The 24,020-nt window shown below is 41.2% G+C and overlaps 1 protein-coding gene across 1 annotated transcript in view; it reads right to left on the minus strand.

Annotated features, from left to right (window-relative positions):
- The window catches only part of ca10a (carbonic anhydrase Xa), a 550,647-nt gene that overhangs the window by 393,772 nt on the left and 132,855 nt on the right, over positions 1-24,020 (minus strand). Inside the window, exon 2 of the mRNA XM_055150478.1 lies at positions 9,074-9,216. Within this exon, the coding sequence (XP_055006453.1) occupies positions 9,074-9,216 (143 nt within the window). The remainder of the gene's footprint in view (positions 1-9,073; positions 9,217-24,020) is intronic.

Consider the following 24,020-nt stretch of genomic DNA (forward strand, 5'->3'; position numbering starts at 1 on the left):
GCCATGTTTCACAGTTAACTTATCCATCTAGATCTATATCCATGGGCACAAGGAGGAGTAGAGGAGTTCAGACCTGTGCAAAGGTGAACCCGGTCACAGTGAGAATGCAAGAGTGCAGTTTCCTCTTTTTCTTTTGGTTAGAAAACTAAAAGACATATAATCCATGCCACCCGTTGATCATTTTGTTATAATTTGGACATTTTAAATTGCAATATTCATCTAAAAAGTCCACAGATTCACATTAGAAAACTGTGGCCCATCCTAAGGACAGCTGCAGATCAAACTAACCGTGACACTGCCGAGTCCTACATGCATCGATAAGAAACTAAAACTGGAGAAGGAAGTAAGTACACGAAGTAAGTACAGAGCAGTTTCCTGGAAGTCTCAGAATACACTTTGAGAAATCCAGCCTTATTTGTGACCTCTGACCCTCTCCATTGTACCTGGGAAGATCGCAAACACAGCAAAACAGATAAGACATAAAGCACACAATAAGAGCGTGCTCAGGGCTGGTTAGACTGAATGGGGTTTTAGAGGATGAGAGGAAATGCATTCCGTGGTGTTTTCCAGCGTAAGAGGTGTTTTATGCTGGCGTGGTCACAATGCGCTATTATCTGTGTAATCCCTCACTCGTCCAGGAGGTTCCATAGTGAAAGACGTTCTATTCTGTCACCCTTTTAAGCTGCTTCTTCAGTTCTGGTCCATGAATTTGCAGCCAGTTCCATAGTTACGGACAAAGTAGCCAAATAAAAACACCAAGATCGTGTAGATTGGGTTAATATGAATATTTAAGACCAAAATGACAGTCCTGACACCAACAGATACAGAAAGAGGGGCAATGTTTTCTCAATACATGCATCACGAATTTCGAACTTCTGGTTATTGTGCAATTCATACTGAGAAGGATTTTCTGAAAAAGTGAGCATCAAACCTCCATGTTTGTTTTCCCAGTGGGATGTGTCTATTGTCAAAGTCGATCTTTTCTAGTCTTTTGAGCCATCTGGTTCTGTTATTGCCATATTTTAGTTTTGGCATTCCGACATCGTAATTGTGTGGTTGTTGGATCCTAACAGCGGAAAACGGCTCGAGAAATTTGCTTGTGAACTCCATAAATGCAAAAGGGAATCAGATGTCTCATGACTCAAACCTCTGTTCAAACTATTTCCCTTCCCAACGGAACTGAAAAATAGTGAAAGGTGAAGGTGATGGGCAGGATTGATCCACAGGAAGGACAAAAAAGGAAACTTTTGACCACCTATATTATCCTCAGTTTGCAGTGAACATTTTGTATGTGGAACCATCAAAGCAGGATCCTGTTTGTTAAGCGAGAGGTGCAGAAGACAAACAGACTGAGCTGCACTTCCTTGTTCTTGTGGTTTTACAGCAACATCACGTCTTGGTCTCTTTGCAGTGGAAGGTGTTTCTTGGTGAACAGCTGGTGCCTTTTGTTTTGGTATGGACTTTTTAAATTCGTAACCAAGGTTGATCGGGATTGGGATTTTGCTTTGTTGTTGCTCCACATACAAATATTCTCTGCAAACTCTGGATGATTTAGGCAGTCAAACTTTTCCTTTTTGGTCCTTCCTGTGGATCAATCCTGCCCATCACCTTCACCTTTCAGTATTTCACACACATCTGATTTCCTTTTGCAGTTATGAAGTTCGCAAACAAATTTCTCAAGCCATTTCCCATTGTTAGGACATCCAACAACCACACAATTACGATGTCCGAATCCCAAAACTAAAATATGGAAATATCAGAACCAGAAACAAAAGTGATATGGTTCAAAAGACATAAAAAGATCGACTTTGTCAATTGACGCATCCCACTGGGAAAACAAACATGGCGGTTTGATGCTCACTTTTTCAGAAAATCTTGTGCAATAACCAGAAGTCCAAAATTCGTGATGAATGTATACAAAGTGAATTGGAGCCAGAGAGCGCCCATTCACACTTTCTATTTGAAACATAGCGTCTACCAGGTTTGTTATGTCCATTTCTATATACACAGTCTATAGACACTGCCTTATATCAGTCTGAAGTGAGGATCTAAGTACACTTCAGACAGATACTGGTATAAGGCAATGTCCACTTGAGTCTGACCAGAAGTGAAGAAGCCACTTGGATGAGCTGTGAAACTTCTTCCTTCTAAACTTTTGTCCAGTTGACAGTAGCATTTCTTTTCTCAGATTTTACACACCTGTCTTCTTTAGTGTCTCTGTGAGAAACAGCTTCATGTTTTTGTTCCGCTTTTACCATGTTTAGCTGCTTAGGACATGAGCAAACACTCGATAAATGAGGCCCCTACTGTCTTGTCAAAGGCACATTTTTACACTAACATATATTAAATCAACTGTGGTATTTTTTACACTTTTACACTTACACATAATTCTGTGAGAACTACAACTTATTTAACAGCAATGCACAAAAAGTACTTATTTTACTCAAAGTACTGTGTTTAATGAGTAAGTTCTACTATAGAATGACCAACACATTTGAAAGGTTTTACAGTTGCAACTAGGTAGTCCCTGCCCTCGCCCTACAAACAGACCTGGAGTTGTGTTTTGTGTTTTTTCATTCACACATATTTTACACACAAAGCTGCATCTTTAGGCTGAGTTCTTCACTCAAACTGAAAACGCTCTGTTTTTTTTTTTTTTTTAACTTCACTCACTTTCACTAGAATCATTTGGATAGTTTCAGCGGGGTTAGCCCTATTTTCCCTCAGACCTATGATCCTTTAATTTCTAAAATTTTCCTTATTTGTAAGATTTTTGTCTCAAAATTAAACTCTAAATCATGTCATTTTTGTTTTTATACCGTGTTTAAAGGGATGATTCAGAGTCATTTCAACCTAGGATCCTTTTCACCATACACACATTACACACTACATTACATCTGTAGTCAACTGCTGCTGGAGAATAGGTTGGCTGTAACTGATGATTAAATTGGGAGAAATGGGGAAAAAGTCTGATGCAAACTGATGATAAAAGAAATTTGGGAACATAGGGCCTAAATTTGGGAAAAAAAAAAAAAAAAAAAAGAGGAAATGAGAAATGAGGGAGCTGGATGTGCCCATCTCTACTGTATTAAAGCTAAAAAAACAAAAACAAACACAAGTTACAGTTCAGATCTGTGGAGAGGCGATGCTGCTCACAGTGAGAATGACAATTTTTCTAGGGATTTTTGAGCTGCAAATCCACCCATATCTATTTATTACTTCAAGGTACATATGTGTGTTTGTTTGTGTTTATTTGTTTGTCTGTTTCACACATAACTCTCGAACCGCTCATCCGACCGATCTCAAATTCAGAGGGTGTCATCCTAATTGAAAGGGTGTATCTAGTGCCAATGTTTATGTTGTTAGAGCAAAAAATTCCAAAGATCTGGTAAAATGAGTGATATATTTCCAATTCTACATTTAATAAATATAAGATTAGGCTGTTTAATGTCATACTGTGGAACATTCCAGGCAGAGCAATGACATATCCATAGAAACAAGCAGGTGACGGACCTAAAGAAAGTTACACAATGCCACTCTGAAGCTCACACTCTTGCGTAATCTAAGACGTTTAGAAGTATTGCCAGCAGTGTCTATAATAGAATCTCCCCATATTGTCGCCCATATTGTTTGGATGCTCACATGACTGGACCGCGCTGAGGAGGGAGGGAGGGGGGTCTTTCCTCCGCAGTCCCTCCCCGAGCGTCGGCAGCTAGCCCCTCTCTGCCTCCACTGGCCCGTGAACATAAACTAATCATAACATTGCTCTCCCCATGCTAGCGCAGCCCATCTGTAGAGGACTCCCAATTAGTTAATGTCATATGGCGCGAGGATGGAGCAGAGTCTTTTTACGGGCTGTCCCTGCATTTCTACACTACGGGGAGAGGAAAAAAAAGAAAAGAAAAAAGAAGAGATGAGCACAAAGAGAGGGAGGGAGCTCTAAAGATAAAGCATTTGTTATTAGACTACAGTATGCGTGCTCCGCTGGCCTGGTTTTTGCAGCCTCTGTGCCATATGTTCTGAAAGATGGGGACTATTTTTAGGCGCGTATAAAGAACATATAGAGGGCCAAGGCGATGCAGCTCGGGATTTGACATCGCAAAACGAGCATTAATGTGGAAATCTGCCATGTTTGAAGTGCCAGCGCAAAACGTCCATAGAGTAGGGTCGTCAAACGTAATAATAATAGAAGAAAAAAAAAAGATACTGATCGATGTTAAAACTAGTTCCGAAGCTAGGATACTTTCACACACATGGGAATAGAAAAGAACGTATCGTACTACTATTTAATGTTCAAAATCACATTATAAGGTCTAAAGAGAGACCAGAATCTGTAGCGAGTATCCAGTTTATTCCCTAGAATGATTTTTGAAATGTTCGTGCTGAAACTACCACAGAAATACATTAATCAAAACAGTGTAAAAAAGTAGGCAAAAGAACCACTTTGCCCACATGTGACCACTGTAAATTTGCACAGGGCTCACTGACCATTTGTTTTGGACTTCTTCAAAACTTAAAACATTCTGGTATTGTATTTTTAATTAGTATTCAAGTTTGTATAAATGCTCTTTAGTCCCAAAGGCAAAGGCGGTTTTGTTTGTCTCCTTTTCTGCGCATGAGCTGCTCTGAACAACACACTGTGGTGTATAGAATGATAATTGCAACAAAAAGTTATAGTAACATTATGGAAAACTGATACAATTCCTCAGTTTAAGATGTTTTTAACTGAATTAACTAATATACTGTAAATGGAGAAGGTCCGGTATGATCTGAAGGTGACAGTTTTGCCAAGAAATGCCCTGAAATATGTTTACGTTGCAGTGAAACTTGGGTGTTTTTTTGTTTTGTTTTTGTTTTCTTCTGCCCGTATACATGTTTTGTGTTGTTTTGTTATATCAAAACTGATAGCAAAAGTACTGCACTTTTTGACTGAAGTATCTGTTGTACACTCTTCCAGTTTGTTAACATTCCGATCACCACAAACTGATGTTACTTTCCAGGCTCTCTCCAGCTCTTTTGAGTAATTCCTAGCTTTATTAGAAGCTCTGCTCTGTTTCTTTCCACCAACTACTGGTTGGTTGAATTCTGTAGTCTGTATCTGGAAGTATCTTGGCTCGGTCATTCTCCACAACCTTTGGAGGTGTTTCCCAATCCTGGGGTTTCCAGCCGTACTCTGCACAGAGTTTCTGTACACTATGCCCGCCACTTGGTTATGTCGCTCCATGTATGCTTTCCCTGCCAGCATCTTACACCCCGCAGTTATGTGCTGGACTGTCTCAGGAGCCTCTTTGCACAGTCTACACCGTGGGTCTTGTCTGGTGTGGTAGATCTGGGCCTCTATTGCTCGAGTGCCCAGGGCCTGCTCCTGAGCAGCCAGGATCAGTGCCTCTGTGTGTCCTTCAGACCCTCTCAAGCCATTGGTAGGATTTCTTGATATCAGCCACTTCAGTTATGTTCCGGTGGTACGCCCCATGTAGGGGTTTGTTGCATGATGGTCCTCCAGCACCTCTTCCTCTGGACCCCACTGTCTGAGACATTCTCTGAGCACCTCATCTGCGGGGCCTTGTCCTTGATGTTCAAGGAGCTTGGATGTTTCATCCTGGACAGTGTTCCCACACTCAGTCCTCGGCCCCCTTCCTTCCGGCCTGCGTACAGTTTGCTGGATTTGGGATGTTCATGTTAACATCTGTGGTCTGTATCTCCTCCTTTGGCCAGCTTACAATCCCTGCAGGGTATCTGATCACTGGCAGGGCGTAGCTGTTGATTGCCTGCACCTTGTTCTTGCCATTGAGCTGGCTTCTAAGGACTTGCCTCACTCTTTGCAGGTATTTGGCGTAGCCGCTTTCCTTGTTGCCTCTTCGAGTTGCCATTTGCTTGTGGGATACCAAGGTACTTGTAACTGTCCTCAACGTCTGCTATTGTTCCCTCTGGGAGTGACACCCCTCTGTGTGGACTACCTTCCCTCTCTTTGTATATATATATATATATATATATATATATATAACATATTTGCCAAAAAATAAAAAATTAAATCAAAATAAATAAATAAAAAATTGACAAAAGAGCCATGAAACAAACCAAACTTCAACATCTTCAGTTCTCCACTGGTTTAACATTAGACTATCTCAAAATGTCATAATACGTGACATCAATCCACAGACTGTATACCGGTGATTCAAAACAGCTTCTGAAAATGATTTTTTCAACAACATTCATGAACGTTCTATATCTTTGTAGAGCTCTACAGAAAGGCAAAGGAAAAAAAAAGTTCTACAGCTACAACACATACAAAAGGTAAATGGTCACATATTACATAGCACTTTTCCACCTTCAAGGCACTGAAAGCACTTTACAACAGGGAACCACTCACCCATTCACACACCAGTGTACACAGACACTGAGGGCTAGACGGGTGAAGTGTCTTGCCCAAGGATACAACAACAGTGACCAACGGGGATCTCGAATAACACCAGCCAACCTGTGGGTCAGTGGATTTGAGAGATCAACCAACGATGTTTTATCAGTGGACAAACGCTCGACCAACTGAGCTACTGTCGCCCCAAATAATTCTACAAATTTCAGTTTTACATTAAAATCCTTAACTAATCGACTATTAGATTTCAATTCCAGCATGTAAATGCTATGTAATAAATTGCACATCCATGAAACATGTAAACAAAATGTAAGCAGACAAACATTGTATTTAAGTAACCATTCTGTTACTTCACAGTCATATTATTCAAGTGATAGTCCAAGTAATGACTCAGGCAAAAGCAATACAAGTGTTTGCCAAATATGCCACAGCGGGAAGACTAACCAAAGCCTACTCCAGAGTACTGTTACTGCAACAAAATAAACTACAACACACTCAAGACTCAAGTACTGCAGTGCAATTTCTTGAAAACATTGCTCAAGTAAAAGTAACGACCGACCTCTGCAACCAACCAGCACACATCACAGCAGCATTTGAACGTACAGCTTCAGCTCAACAAAACATTGCCTTTTAAATGCATCGAAATACAGACAGTGTTGGGAAGAGTACTTTGAAAATATACTTAGTTAAAGAATACTGCATTTTGTAACATATTCTTGGTCCAATCATTGTACTAATAATAATACTTTTACATTACATTCATAACTTAGATAGCTTCATTTTATTCTTATTTATTTATTTATTTTCTTCATGTTTTCTCACAAATGCAGTTTGAAGCCTTCATTGTGTGATCAAATACAGGAATGTAGTACTGAGGTTGTGTTCATATCCTAGAGTCTGATGATGTGCGTAACTCTATGGGAGAGTCACTCTTCTCCAAACTCATGATCCATTTTTTTCATTATTTGTTTGAGATTGACTCCACAAACTTGCCATTATAATGTTATGGTTTAAAGTCCTTTCAGCTGAAACAATCATGTCTTTAGGGCTGAATAATGGAACCACTTACTGAAGAGAAGACATTGAACTTTGTGCCAGTTTTTGTTTCACGTGGATAGGCCCAGGAATTACAGAGCCATGAACCGTAAATCAGGTCAAAAAATCTGCATGTGAGAGTTACACAGAAACTGCACCTGAGAATCCTGACCTGTCTCTCAGTTTTATCTACAGAGATTCCATAATAAAGATCAATATGTGTTTTTCCTGGGTAATACCAGTTATGAAACGCTTGAATCCAGGGCAGCTGATGGTCGATGAGCTTTTACGGTATTTTTGAACCAATATTTAGGGCAGGTTTTGGTCAGTTTTCCAAATGTTCTCATTTCAATTTAGCACAGACGCATCCACAACCTTCTTTGACTACAATCTAGATAAGAAAGCGGTTTTGCAGTACCGCATTTTTCGGACTATATGGCACACCGGATTATAAGGCGCAATATCAATAATGTTGAATTCTCTCATCTGTTTTCATACATAAGGTGCACTGGATTATAAGAGTGAAATTTAGTGAAGAGAAGTAGTTCTTTAGTGAATTTTAAGTGAAACAAATGGACGACATTTGAGATTGATCCTTAGCCCGGGCATCCACGATCCATTGGCAGATCGTGGCGTAACTCGCACGGCATTACGTCCCTGTCTTGGTGAATGTGGATTATGAATGTGAATGTGGGTGGATCATTTAAGTTTGTTTTTATTTCCTACGAGGACGACTCAAATATAGATTGAGTAATAATTTGTTTACTGCAGCTTTGTGCACATTTGTTTATGTTTTACAGAAACAAAACTTAAAACCACATGACTCATTTGCATAAACTATAAGCTCTGAAAAAAAAAAAAAATAAAACAAAAAAAACTGGTCACTCCTCGTGCGCTGATGTGGTTCAGCTTCTGTCAGATTAAAGGACACGACTCAGTGGAATATGTATGTTCTTTCTGCGACAAGGCGACGGCGGCAGTGTGCATTGAGTCGACGCAGAACTATACTTCGCCGTTTACTCCGTGATGCTCCTGACTGCAGTAGCCGTAACGCTCCGACAATCCATCAAACGGCGTGGCTTCGTAGTTTACCAAAGTCGTACTAAAACAATTTGATAGATTTTTCAGCGCCGTGTACCACATAAAACCAGTTCGAGGTCAGAAAGCACGATTAGAATTAATACATAAGTCGCACAGGATTATAAGGCGCACTGTTGATTTTTGAGAAAATTTAAGGATTTTAAGTGCTATTAATAGTCCGAAAAATACGGTACTATCGCTGGACTAAAGTGTTCAGATGTTTATTTAGGCAGCTGGTTGGCACAAACAAAATACACTGCTGGAGATTTAAAATGTCCATATTACATAATTTTCTGATCTATTTTACAATGTTTGTTATAACACAGATCATAAAATTGTGTAATATGAACGTTTTAAGGTCGATAGCTGATATGAAAAGTGCAAATCTATGTATCTCTTTTCTGTAGTGAATGTCACATGAACACAACTGATTCCTTTGACTTTCGGAATGTAACTGTACTCTGAGTTCCACAAATGAAAGTATATTTGTACCGGAATACAGTTACTCCAGATTTGTATACAGAGTTGTCTTTACAGTATATTTTTCGTCATTTCCCAACACCGTTGCGTGTGCGAGGTCCTTACCTTGCGTCCGCCGGTGTTGAGCTTGATGGGCTTGAGGAAAGGGTCAAAGATCATGTGACTGGTCTCGATGTTGACCGGCGACTGCCTCTTCCCGGCGGAGCAGAGGTTCCACGCCGAGTTCACGAGCCCCCAAAATGACGGAACTGCAAAAGCACAAGAAAAAAAGAACAACAAAACGGTGAGAATGTGGCGGCAGCAGATATGAGAGGTCAGCGTTTGGAGCTGCTCATTTGCTTTGCCAGCTGTGCAGAGGGGAGGAATGTAATTAGCAGCTTTTGACGGAGGTGTGTTTTTGATGAACCCTGGCAAAGGAACAATACCTGCCGCGGCCACTGTTTCACAGATATTTCCAATGTGAAAATAAAGCATTTGGGCTCACATGAAAACAAAATGGCGGCATGTTTGTTTTGGATAGTTTGACGAGTTATGTTTTATGTAAAGTGAAGTTTCAAAGCTAAAGGACACGCATTATGCAAAATTAACTGTTTTGAAGTTTTAGTCGTGTTATGACACTTTCCCCTCATCAAAAAACATGCTTAAAGTTGTTTTCGCCTCATTCTGGTTTGTGTAATTCTCTGTAAAACGTGGTGGTGAGGTGGTGGAGTAGCCAGAAACAAGGTTCAGGGTTTGATTTAAGTTTTTCTGTGTGGAGTTTACATGTTCTCCCTGTGTTTAAACTGCTCAAAGCTCATCGAGGCTGCAAGTTATGGGACAAATGTGGAGTTGAGGAATTGATTTATATTCAAAATAGCAAAATAAAAACCTGGGGATGACGTAGAGCGGGTTAATGCGAACATTTTAAGACCAAAGTTACAGAGAAGTTACAGAAAGAAGTGACAATTTACAATGTGAATTGGAGCCAGAATCAAATGCGGTTTTAAGACAGACACAGTGAAAGATGGGTCAAATGCGGTTTAAGTCAAAGACACTGAATTATGGGTCAAATGCAGTTTTAAGACATCTCCAAATCAGACTAGCTCAAGAGCTGGAGATGGGTCCCACTGCTCTTGACAGGTTTAACCCAGAGACACTGAATTATGGGTCAAATGAAGGTTTAAGATCAAGACACTGGAGGATGGGTCATATGCAGGTTTAGCCAGAGACATTGAAAGATGAGTCAAATGCAGGTTTACGACAGACACTGAAGGATGGGTTGAATACAGGTTTAAGACAGAGACATGGAATTATGGGTCAAATGCAGGTTTAATCCAGAGACAATGAAGGATGGGTCAATTGTTGTTTTAAGACAGATAAACTGGATGGTGGGTCAAATGCAGGTTTAATCCAGTGACTCTGATGGATGGGTCAAATGAAATTTCAAGACAGACACACTGAAGGATGGGTCAAATGCAGGTTTAAGACAGAGAAACTGTAGGATGGGTCAAACGCAGGTTTAGGACCGAGACACTGGATAATGGGTCAAATGCATTTTTAAGACAGAGACACTGAAGGATGGGTCAAATACCGGTTTAAGAGAGATAAACTGAACAATGGGTCAAAGGGAGGTTTAAACCAGAGGCACTGAATTATGGAGCAAACGCGGTTTTAAGACATAGACACTGAAGGATGGGTCAAATGCAGGTTTAATCCAAAAAACACTGAAGGATGGGTCAAATGCAGAGGACTGGTCTGTTTTAAGCATGTCTGCTCTCAAATTGCCTTTATGACTACTTCAGGTAAAGGGTCCACCACCTGCTTGTCTCAGTATTATTGCTATTTCCTTGTCAGCAATGTTCCCAAATAAGACATTAAACATGCTCTTTGTATCCATGGAGACTAGCAGGTGACGCCATCAGGCCACGTTACAGGTCAGATCTGTGTAGAGGCGAGCATGCTTAGGGCTACTGTCAAGCAACAAAAGCACATCTAGTTAAAGAGCTAAGTTCAATGTCATACAACATGGAACATTCCACTACATTTTTAAATCAAATTACACTTTAATCGCTCCTTTGTTTCGTATGATTTTATTTATTTATTTATTTATTTTAAGTTTTTTTTTTTTTTTTAGGCAGTAGCTCAGTTGGTAGAGCATTTACCTACTGATCTGAAGGTTGGCGGTTCAATTCCAGCTCTCACCATAAAAAACAAAAACAAAAACATCGCACGTTCAGTGGTCAGATCCACTGACCCACAGGTTGGCTGGTGTGATTCCAGCTCCCACAGATAAATGCTGTCGTTGTGTCCTTGGGCAAGACACTTAACCCACCTTGCCCACAGTGTCTGTGTACACTGGTGTATGAATGTGCGTGTGAATGGGTGAGTGGTTCCTTGTTGTAAAGTGCTTTGAGTGCCTTGAAGGTGGAAAAGCGCTATAGAATTTTTTTTTTTTATGTATTTATTTATTTATTTAATTTTATTCTTTTATTCTTATTCTTAGTCCAAACTTTTACTTGAGTACACATTTTGGCTACTCTGCCCACCTCTGGTCAGAAGCACAGACCTGGAGTTAGTCTATCTATCTACTAAACCTAACAAAGACATCATACTGGGAATCAAACCAGTGACCTTCTAGTCATGAGGCGCTGATCCACACTTTCGGCTTTATCCATTTTCAAATTAACCTCTGAGCTCACATGCTGCTATCTTGGGTGCTACTTGGAGCCTTTTGGGGACAGTTTCTGAAAAGCTGGACTCATTTTGGTCTTTATAACTCTCGGTGTTATCATGGTGCGCTGTTCGATTGCCAGTGTTTTGGTGGAGCTTTTCTGGCCTCGCTAAACCCAGATTGGAATCACCGTCTCAGCTTAGCCACTGGAACTAATCTGCCGTGACTTTTACCAATTCTGCAAAGCCCAAGCAATTATTATGAAGGAAACACGGCGTCTGGAGGTGCAGGTTGTACTCGGTTACTTTTACTCAAGTACATAAGTAGAGTAAATAAACTACAAACTAAATAAATTACGCAAATTGGACTCTTGTGAGCTTTAAGTCATGTTAGAATGTTGTTGCCTCCTCAAAAACAGACCTGGAGTTGTGTTTTGTTTCATTCTCACGTTTATTTGACATCTCCAAAGCTCAAAATGCTCTGTCCCACCTTGTGATGTCATGAAGTGGTAGTTACAGCTCCTTTTTACTTTTAGTTCAGTAGAGATTGGCAATTCCAGACCTAAAATTATCCGAATGATTCTTGTGAAGGTTGTGTGGAGTTTCAAACCAGCATCCTCTGACCAACACTCCACATTCAAACTGGAGAAGGTGGGTGAAGTGTCTTGCCCAAGGACACAATGGCAACGTTTACATGATTTATTTATTTATGTTTAATTCCGAATGAATTGTTCTGAATTAAATAGTTTGGAATTAAAATGTTCTCCTTCAAGTTTACATGGACACAATAATTCAGAACTGAAGTTTACATGGAAAACTCATTAAATTGGCTTCATTTCATTCTGCTCCCTCTCTCCTCTCCTCCTCTCTCTTTCTCTCTCTCTCTCTCCTCTCCCTCTCTCACCTCTCTCTTTCTTCACTCTATCTCTATCTCTCTCTCCCTTTCTCCTCTAGCTCTCTCTTTTTTCTCTCCTCTCTCCTCTCTCTCTCTCTCTCTGTCACCTCCTCTTTCACCTGCTCCTCTCTCCCCTCACTCTCTTCTCTCCCCCTCTCTCCTTCTTTCTCACTCTCTCTCCTCTCCCTTTCTCCTCTCTCTCCTTCCTTTCTTTTTCTCCTCAACCTCTCTCTGTCTCCTCTTCCTCCCTCTCCCCCTTTCACTCTCCCCCTCTCTCCTTATCTCTCTCTCCTCTCCCTCTCTCGTCTCCTTCTTTCCTCTCACTTTATCTCCCTCTCTCCTGTCCCTCTCCCTCCTCTGTCTCTCATCTCTCTCTCTCCTCTCCCTGTCTCGCCTTCTCTCCTTTCCCTCTCTCTCTTCTCCCTCTCTCACTCTCTTCTCTTCATCTCTCTCCTCTTCATCTCTCTCTCTCTCTGTCCTCTCCTCTTTCTCTCTTCTCTCTCTGTCTCTCCCACAGCTCCAGGTCTGTTTTCTGTTTTTGAGGAGGTTACATCATTATAACATGTGTTTTTGTTTAGTTTTAATAGTTATTTTTCAAATTTATTTTTTTAATGCAAATGTTTGGGTTAGTTTATAGTTTTTGGGGTTTTTTTTGTTTTTTTTTTATTGCATTTTCTTGTCTCTGTAAAATCGTCCCAGTCCAGTTCCTCTTCAGACATATCCTGAGTTCCTAAACACGAGCTCCTTTTCCTTCGTGATCTTCCCGGAGACGATGGTTTGATTCTTTTTTGGACAAACTAATGAAAGTGTGAAAGATGAGTCACGGAATCGGTGCTATGCTAATTCCGACGAGAGTTTGGAGCAGAACGTGGCGGTGTAAAAATATGCAGATCCTGGTGATTCAGAGACGCCCGATGTGAGACGCACAACGTGAGACTGAGGAACTGGCACCGGCCCCTCTCGCTCCCGCCACCGTCAGCTGACCACCAGAGATAAGACGCTCGCTCATCCATCACTCACAAGTTTTACAAAAAAAAAAACACCTGGAACTCGTGCTTGTGGATTCACTTTCAGCAATAGTCTGACGATCTTTTCAGGAATTCTGGCAAAAGGTAAAAATGTAAAGAGAAAATAAAAATGGGATGGGTTTTTGTTGTTTAAGGAAATGTTTGTAAGATTCTGATTTTAAATTCTATTCCTTTCTCTTCCTTTCTTCCTTTTCATTCTCTTCTGTCAGCATCTTAGGCTCTGTCTCTTCTTCTCTTCTACTTCGCCTCTGTCTCTCTTTTCTTTCTCTCCTCTCCCTCTGTCTCTATCTTTCTCACTCCTTCTCTCTCCCTCTTTCTCTCTGTGTCTCTCTCTTTCTTACTCTGTTTCTCTCTATGTGTTTCTATCCTTTCCCCATCCCTGTACCACTCTCCCTCTCTCTCTCTGTCTCTCCATCTCTCTGTGTGTCTCCTTCTTCTCATCCTTCCCATCCCTCTCTCTCACTCTCCACCTCTGTCTTCCTCCCTCTCTCTCTGTTTCTTCATCTCTGTGTGTCTCTATCCTCCTTCCATTTCTCTCTCTCACTCTCCGCCTCCCCGTCTGTCTCTCTCTCTCCGTCTCTCTGTGACTTTCTCTCCTTTCATCTCATCCTCCCCATCCCTCTCTCCCTCTCTCACTCGCGTTTCACCTCCCTCTCTGTCCCTCTCTCTTTGTTTGTAGTTTTCTCCTCTCCCTCTTCTCTCTTCCTCTCTGTCTCCACCACCCTCTCCCATCTCCTCTCTCTGTCTCTCCATCTCTCTGTATGTTTCTCCTTTTCTCTCATCCTCCCCATCCCTCATTCTCCCTCTCTCTCTCCCTCTCTCTCTCTGTGTTTCAGCTGTGTCCTGGAGTGCAGGGGACCTCTGGTGGTTGTGGGTGGAGGAGTGCAGGGGACCTCTGGTGGTCGTGGGTGAAGGAGTGCAGGGGACCTCTGGTGGGCCTGGGTGGAGGAGGGAGGCCATTGCTAAATAAATAAGAGGCAGTGTGGCTTTCCCGACTCTGCCCAGGCAGGTTTAATGAAATATGTACTTCACACTCATTTACTGCTGCAGCGGAGGGAGAGGGCTTTAGAAAAAAAAAAAAAAAAAAAAAAGCCACTGTTGACCCATAAAAAAATAAATAAAAACAATCTAAAGTACTCTGATAATAGACTTAAAGATCCTTATAGTTGCCTCATCACACACAGACCTGGAGTTGTGTTTTGTTTCATTCACACATGTTTAACACACAAACCCTTCTTCTCTCAAACAGGAAACATTGTTCCACCTTGTGATGTCATGCAGTAAAGCAGGAAGTGCTCCAATGTGTTTTTAAACTCCACACACCTTCAGTCTGTAAGCACGAGTATAATGTTACTTTAAATAATATGACTCCCAAATGGAATTACAAAAGAGTGGTTCAGTCCTGGTTTAGACGTGTTTTAGTCCTAGTTCAGTCTTAGTTTAGTCCTCCTGGCTCAGTGCTGGTTTAGTTCTGGTTTAGTCCTGGGTTTGGCCTGGTTTAAACCTGGTTTGGACCTGTTTTGGTCCTTCTTCAGTCCTGGTTTAGTCCTGTTTTAATCCTGGTTTAGTCCTGGTTTAGTCCTGGTTAATCCTGGTTTAGAGTCCTGGTTTAGACCTCTTTTAGTCCTGTTTTAGTCCTGTTTTAATCTTGGTTTAGACCTGATTTAGTCCTGGTTTAGAGACCTGGTTTAGTCCTATTTTAGTTCTGGTTTAGCTCAGGTTTAGTCCTGTTTTAGTCCCAGTTTAGACCTGGTTTAATCCTGTTTTAGTCCTGGTTTAGAGACCTGGTTTACTCTTGTTTTAGTCCTGTTTTAACCCCGGTTTAGACCTGGTTTGGTCCTGATTTAGTCCTGGTTTAGAGACCTGGTTTAGTCCTATTTTAGTCCTGGTTTAGTTCAGGTTTAGTCCTGTTTTAGTCCTGGTTTAGTCCTCCTGGTTTGGTCCTGGTTTTAGTCCTACTTCGGTCCTGGTTCAGTCCAGATATAGTCGTCCTGTTTTAGTCCTGGTGGGTACATTAACGCCATTCATAATCACCTACAGGACCATAGGTGATAATGAATAGCGTTAATGTTAATAACATGATTCCGCATCATTCTGAGTTAAAAAAAAAAAAAAAAAAAAAAAAAAGAAATATTTCTGATTTTGACTGGGCTGGCACCTTTATGTTTTAATGTTTTAAACTAACAATCAATATGACAGTTACCATATCTGCACTGTGGATGTTTCCATGTTGATGACAGAAATAGAGGGATTCTGTTTTAGAACTCAGCATGACTTCCTGTACTTTTGCATTTTTTTCCTTTATCTTCCACAAACTTCCACTTATCTGATGTAAAAGTCTGATAAACACTGACCACATGTACTATCCACCAAAGCAAGTCAGACTGTACCAAAAAACATGAAAATCTGTCACTTTAAATCTTCTCTTTCTTCTAAAAAAATACGTAATCTTTGTCCGGCGGCGCGACTAGATTAAGACTTGACATTAGCTTTAGCGCTCGATGCGTCTCGGCGCTCGTAAATCCCTCCTAAAATGACAGCAAATCCATACCAAAACTGGAAGCTATCGACCCGCCAAAGCTCGCCTCCCTCCCTCTGTAAACGCGTAATTATTAGCCTGCCATAGCTTTCCCCGGACGTAACCACGGCAACGCGCAACATCACTCACGCGGGCTCCATCGGAATGCGGTGTACGTCTTTGCGGATCGCCCGTAACAAGGAAACCTGAGCCATATTTCATTGGGATTTGATAGCGGGAGTTAGCGGGTCTTTCATTTCTTATTGGCGAGCTGTAAAAACGGACAGCGATGTATGGGCTGGCCTTTCGGAGCTGGCGGACGGAGGGATGATGGGAAGTGTGCGAGTGGAGAGGGGGATTGATAAAGGAGGGAGGGGAGAGGTGGAGGAGAGGAGGAGAGGACAATTAGCGTCACGGGTGAGAGATTCTGCTTGTGAGCCGGCGGTGATGGACGGTACACAGAGCGCTGCTGGGTACGGCGATTAGAGGCAGACGGTTTGTTTTGCTAAGTGTCAGTGCTAAAGCTTTATTACGCAACTTTTCTTTCCTAATAAGGTTTGGGCTTTTTGTTTTTTTTAAGGTGCACTACGTAACTTTTCGGTAGAAGGTCCATCACCTGCAACTATGACATTAAACTGTTCGATCTTACGTGGCAAAGGAGAAATCCAATATGTCAACCGGAGAAACGTTTATTTAGGTTGAAGAACGGCACATAAGGGAGCTCACACAACTCTAAAATCAAACAAACCCCAGGGATCGGAGGGGTGGAAAATCTTTCAAACCGTGAGCTCATCCAGACAGAGAAAGAAGTACTTTCCAAACGACTGAATTTCTCTGTAACTTCACTTCTAACCGGATTCCCACGGTGGACTACATCACAGCAGCCGAAACCGCCATTAGGAACAACAAACTAACGGAGACAGAAGCTCAAGACCTTAGACTGAAATTAACAACTGCACTGACCAAACCTCCAACCTCCAATGTAATGCCAGAGGAAAGTAAGGACGTCTTTGTTCTAGAGATGAACCACAGCATCAATATCCTGCCAGCGGACAAAGATGCACAGTGATTCTGAACTCAGATGATAATGAAGCTGAAGTAAACAGTGACACCGCGGATAACAAACTACTAAAACCAGAACTCACCAAGGGGTACAAAAAGAACATGTTAAATCATCTTTATTTAATTACACTCAGCATCTGGGTGTGGGCAAGGGTTCTGATTGGACAGGGACACCAACGACTTTACGTCGACTGGAAGAAAATACACACTTCAGCTGCTACCGGCTTTTCTGTCATCTCGGTTTGTCGTTACGCCAAGGACACAAACATGATCCAAACTGATCCAAAAGAAGCAGCAGGAGAATTCTCTCATTACGTTTTATGTCTGTCAGCTGAGGAGGAGAAGGGAAGAGTGTCGGAGAAGCTGCTCTACCTCAGCCCACTCCCACATCCCGCTCACAAATCCAAACAGACGTGGATGAAAGTCCGAAGCCAAAACTGGTGGAGTCAGGTCGTCCGGATCGTGTCAGAGGGGCAACACAACGATCATGAACTGAACCATCAAATGAAACATGATCCAGGAATAAATAAATTTGTCTTTAAAATTGGAATAAACCACCCACTTACTTTGGACTTAAGTTTAATTCCGACTAATCATTTTCATTAGGAATTAAGTCAGGAGTGTCCAAACTTTTTTCATCAAGGGCCACATATCTAAACACAGACGAAGCAGAGGGCTGCAGACTGATGCTCAGTATAGGGAAGAATTGAAATATGTGCATGTTTAACACGTTAGAATGAGGCATCAGTCTTTATTCATGCTAAGATCCTTAAAACCACACACTAAACATTAAATATTCACTTTATCAAGGTAGATTTTCAGAAAACTTGCAGTAAAAAAATATTTTTCAATTGATGCAAGGTCATTTGGGCCAATTCACCTGGAAGTCTGAGGGCCAAGAAAAACTTGTCTGAGGACCGCATTTGGCCCCTGGGCCATAGTTTGGACTTGCCTGAATTAAGTTTTTATATGCTCTTTTTAAAGAGGAATTTTTTTTTTTTTTTTTATACAGATTTAAATCATTTTTATTCGCAATTAAAGCTCTCATGTAAACGTGGCAATTATGTGACACCTTAATGTACATCTGTTATTCACCACAGAGTTTATAAGCACTGTTCACAACTTTCAGAGACGAGAAAAGAGTTTTCCCATCATGTTAATGCAACAGCAACTAGCAGGCTAACTGTGCACTTCCAGATTATCGGCCAGTGAAGCAATTTATGATTACAAGTACACAGAAGACTTGTTTTGACCTCAAGAGCTGCTTATACAATATCTGTATTGGGTAAGACACATTTCCCAGAAAAAAGTTAATAAAATGAACATTTAATGCCATACCTTGGAGCATTCCACGCAAAGCAATATTGTCATAGAGATAAGCCGGCGGAGGGCAAATATTTTCTCACAAGTTCCTAGACAAGTTGGGTTGAATGTCTTGCTCAAGGAGACATCAGCGCAGCACGTCTTCTAATTAAAAGCTAACTGCTCTTCCATGTTATTCCTTTGTCATTGTGAAGGATAACCTCGTAGTACTTTTCCATCTCATGTACTTTAAGTGTGGGGCCTGGATACATTAGGCTCAGGCGCTATGCTAATGATGGTGGAGCTAATGGTGGTGTGAGTGTTTCCTGGGTCCAATGTTGGGTCAAATGTTTCCCTCCAGGGTGACAGAGGTGCTACTCCGGGTCCATGGGAACGGCGCCTGCACAATTAGAGCTCACATAATGACTTACAGCGGCGGGAACAGCCACAGAGGCCAGTGAACACGTGTACGAACTGCCCGCGGAAACAAGGCGTCTCATTACACAACACAACAACACAATCAGGTGTGTTCCACCGCACACATTCACACACCCAGAGACGCTACACAACTGAAAATTATCTACATACAACACATCATATCTCATGACGCTCGTGTTCACGTATTTATTTATTTATTTCACAAAAAGTCTTGATCAACAAAGGGGAGTAAAGCAGTATGAAAGTATCTAGAACAAGGGTCCCCAACTATCGGGCCGTGAGTCGTTTGGCACCCTCCATGTCCTCAAGAATGTCTTTTTGTTTGTTTAAATGTCCTAAAGGTAAAATGTTTTGTTTTCCAGTGAAACTCATGAATGGTTTTGTGTGTCAGGCTCTTTGGGTCAGTGAAATCAGTGCCAATTAGTTTGCCAGGTAAGTCCCATTAAAAGGAAAACGACTTAAGAAGGACGTTCCACATTAAGCAAACCAGCATTTTCAACCAATGTGGGAAAAAAAAAAAAAAAAGGATCTCTCTAGTGCCGAAAAGCCTGAAATAGTTGAATACCTTGGACAAGGTATGAAAACCTTAGATAGTTCACAAAAACTTAAACGTGATCATGGTACTAAGAGATTAAGAGATTTGTAGCTATTCTGAGCACACATGGATTCATTCAGATAAAGGCACAATGAGGGAAGTTTCTGCCAGACAAATACATTGGATTATGAGAGGAGCTGGTAAAATGCTATAACCAAGCAGTAAACAGATATTTGAAGCTGCTGGTGCCTCTGGAGTCTTGCGAACATCAAGGTGGCTCGAACTGTCCTTGAAAATATTGTCTGACATTGGTACCCCCATCTGCAAACATATTGTCGGACTTTAAACCGGTGCGTGCAGCAAAAAAAAGGTTGGGGACCACTGATCTTGAAGACAATACCTAGTTAAGGACAAGACATGCAGTGTCAAAATGGAGTTCTTGTTCCTGAATATCTTCTGTACACTTGGATCCAGATTGTGGAGGGCTGGTGCTATGTTTTTCTGTGCAAAAATGAAAAGTGCTCTGAGTGGTCTGATGGCTCTCTGATGAGCTGACAGGCATCACAGAGCTCTCTGATTGGCTGACAGGCATCACAGAGCTCTCTGATTGGCTGACCGCTGTCACAGAGCTCTCTGATTGGCTGACAGGCATCACGGAGCTTTCTGATTAGCTGACAAGTGCATCAGAGAGTGTTGTAGTGTTGTAGTGAAGACCGCACTAATCAAGACCAAGACCAGTCCAAAACACCAGATCCCGAGACCAGGACAAGACAAAGACCTCTGAGGGTCCAGACCAAGACAAGACCTTATTTGTCATTTCCAATTATTTGTATTTTACACTTATGTCGGCAAATTTATTTTTGGACCCTGACCCGCAGTTTGAGAACTTTTTCTTTAATCCAATTTCCAATTGCACTTTACACAAAACAACTTTAAAGTGAATCGTTTTTTGTTTTTTTTTGTTTTTTTCATTTTACTAACATTTACATTATCTGACATATTTTCCAGTGATATTTCACCTCAGCATTTACTGGCCATAATGAAATATGATTGCACTCGTTGAGTGTCTGACTTCTAGTCTGAGACAAAACCGAGTCCAAGCGCCATCAACACTGAGATAAGATCGAATTCAAATGCACTGAAGTCTGAGACGAGACCGAGACTGTTAAAAAACAAAACAAAAAAAACATGATCTTGAGAGCAAGACCGGTCTCAAGTATTATGACACTACTTTAATCAGTGGATTTTTAATGACAGTAAATTTAAATCAATTAAAATGTGTAAATTACAACATAATGATCCACTGGTGTCACAGATTATAACTGTACAGCAGACACAAGCACATTATGACCTCTTTAAACCTCAGTATTTCAGAACAGCCCCAAACACAGATCTATCTACAGGGATCATTTATATTACAGAGACGACCTTGTACAGAGCAAAGTTTGTAATGAGGAACAACGTTAAAACCTGATTAAAACCTGGTTAAAACCTTAAATCCAAAAGTTTCTTCTATAACTCATGTGTGTCTTGTGTTTTCTCAGCGCGCCGCATCTCATTACAGAACACATCCCCTATATTCCTGCTGCATTACGGCCCGGCCCAGAGGGAGGGAACCACGTCTATAACTCACATTTCAGGCAGGAACCCAAACAAGAGCGCACACGTCTGGGTCCACGAGGGCGCACACAGCTTTCATTAAGACGGCTTTGGTAGAGGAGGTATCTGTAATGACACGACTGTATTCTGTCTGGAGGATATGCATGGAGACGCTGCAGAAATAGTGGGACAAACAGTAGGGAGCGTAGTACCCAGATGTGTTTACTACAACTCTACGTGTACAGAATATATTTAAAGGTCCTAGATGATATAAAAAGTACTCCTGTGAGCTTTAAGGCACACTAGAATGTTGTTACCGCCTCAAAAACAGACCTACAGTTGTGTTTTGTTTCATTCACATGTGTTTGAGTAACTTTTTATTATAAATCTGTCTACAGCTCTAACACTCCAAATACTCAGTTCCACCTTATGATGTCATGAAGTGGTTGTTGTCAAGTGACCAACTCCTTTTACCTTTAGTTCAGTGGATATTGGCATTTTAGTTATGCTGGTTAAGTTTAAGATCCTGGGTGGATTTACTTGCAAAAATATATTTTAAGTGTGAGAAAATAGACCTGCGGGAACATTGAAGTTGGTCCCCATCAAACGCACACCTACTCAAAAACTATGTCAATCATTTGTCCTTTGTTTGTGCCATTTTGTGCTGAATTTTTTTTTAGTTTGTGTTGCTTTAGTTTTGGAGATATTAACAATTATTTTATAGGTCAAATTGGAGTCAGCTAGTCCCCAGGAAGCTTCAAAAAGCTCTAAAACGCCCAAAATGGAGTCATTCGTCTATTTGTTGAGATCTTAAGGCACAGAAACGATTTAGGTTGCCTTTTCTACGGAGGATATTTATTATGAAGCCACAAAAAAAAGTTAAACCGGTTACTTCCAGCTCCCCCCTCTCATCCCGTGCCTTGCTGCGGTAAAAACACACTCCGGTCTAGTTTGAAGCACAAATACAAAAAACAGTACGGGTCGTTCAGATGCACCTCATAAAAACAACAATGTTCAGAATTTAAAACAATAACACCATAAAAACAATAGGGGTGTCCGTGAACCTCAAAACAATTAAAGTTTACATTAACTCACAACAATCATGTACAACTGTGAATTAATTAATCACGTCTCTCACAAATGTTTCGTTTGTGCTGTTTTGTGCCACAAAAAGTTGGTGCGATTATGGTTCTTAAGATATTAGCAGTTTTATTTTTAGACAATGACATCATCCAGTCACTCAAAATATTAAATGGCTGACAGCAGAGGATTCACTAGTTTTTGTGGAGTCAGCTGAGTGAAAAAGACGTCATATAATTTCTGCAAAAATATATGTATATAAATAAATAATTAATACATTTAGAAATATACTCGCACAAATGAAAATTGTCACAGAACAAAACAGCACAAACAAAATACAAACATTTCATATAATCTGCCTGTTTTGAGGCTGTTTAATATTTTGAGGGGCTTGATGATGTTATCGGCCCAAAATAAAATTGTTAATATCTTATCGCACAAATAAAACTTTTTGCAGCACAAATGAAGCACAAACGATTGACATAGTTTTTGTGTCGGTGTGAATTTGTTGAGGGCCAAATAGCTGGATTTCCTGTGACGTCACAGGGCTCAGTTTGTCAGCACACAAAATCAGATGGAGGCAGGAAGTGAACTGACTGGAGGAAAATGCTGATGTGTTGTGTAGTTTACGACTGTGCCAATCGTTCTAACCAAAAAGCGATTTTTTTAGAGTACCGAATATAGTCGTCCCCAAAGGTCAGAAATGGGAAAAGCCGACAGAACAATGCCGTAAAAAGTGGATTACAAACCTGTTTGCGGTTGGGAGGAGCAGAATTCGCTAATGCTCGTGTCTGCAGTGACCACTTCAAAGCTACAAAGCTAAATTGTTTTTTGTGGTTTACCTAAACATAAACGAATCATTAACGACTAATGGCTAACGACGTTTGTTGACATTAAATAGTTCAGATAGAGGTCACTGCCGATACACTGCAGTTTTTTCCATAACGTCTATACACATAAAATAAGAAAAACACTCACCCCGGCAAAGACCAAACGATAATCATCATTTAGGCGTTTTGCACCGAGGTTGAGGACCCATCCACTGACAAAAAAAGTTCTATGCCTCCAAACTTTTGTACTTTGCCTTCATCTGTTGTCTGGTGTAGAACGATGTCTGAAGAGCTAAATAGTTCGTGATCTCCTCTGCCTCGATTGTCGGTAAATCTTTTACTTCGGTTGAAAATTCTCTCATTTTCAATAAGATGGGGTCACGCCCAATATATTTGTCGACTAACTGCTCGTACTTTTGCCTCGCTACTGGCTCTAAATCCTTACAATAAGAACTCTTCTCCATATCTGTGTTCTCCAGAGCCGTGTTTGTCGTGTTTGTCTTCACTTCCTGCCCTCCACCTGAAATTCGCGCATCATCGTGATCACGTGACTGAAACCCTCCTATTCATGCAGGTGTGCCTTTCCATTGCTGCAGGTACAATTTGCACCATCGCAACAACAACACACACACATATAGTCCTTTTGGTCGCATTAGCAGCACTAGCCTCTCTGATCACTTCATCTTGTGACTCTTAACTGTGACTTCTCTCTCTCTAAGTGCTGATGTGAGGGAGACATTTCCACTGACAGCGCCGTGTGGGAGGAGCAGGGCCAAGCCGGGGGCCCACAAGAGCTTACCAAAGAGGCTAACAGCAGCTAACAGGAGCTACCGGCGGCTAACAGTGCAAACAGCAGCCGGCGTCTTAATGCTAATGATGTGTTAGAGCGGTGGTGTGTGTAGTGTAAGTGTGGGGTTAGGAAAGTACTGCACTCATCCAAGACGCTATTAATGTCACAGGAAGTCTTAGATCACGAAGACAAATCTGACTAAGAATATGTTTGAGCAGCAGCAGCAGCAGCACCACGGTGAGTGGTTTCCTCCCTGTGCCTGAGTGGGTTTCCCTCATCGACCCAGAACATCTACCACAAGTGAAATCCTCCAGCTCCTGTAGTCC

Source organism: Boleophthalmus pectinirostris, unplaced genomic scaffold, assembly GCF_026225935.1.
Source record: "Boleophthalmus pectinirostris isolate CB_2022bp ecotype Guang Dong unplaced genomic scaffold, ASM2622593v1 HiC_scaffold_14, whole genome shotgun sequence".
NCBI classification, from domain to species: Eukaryota; Metazoa; Chordata; class Actinopteri; order Gobiiformes; family Gobiidae; genus Boleophthalmus; species Boleophthalmus pectinirostris.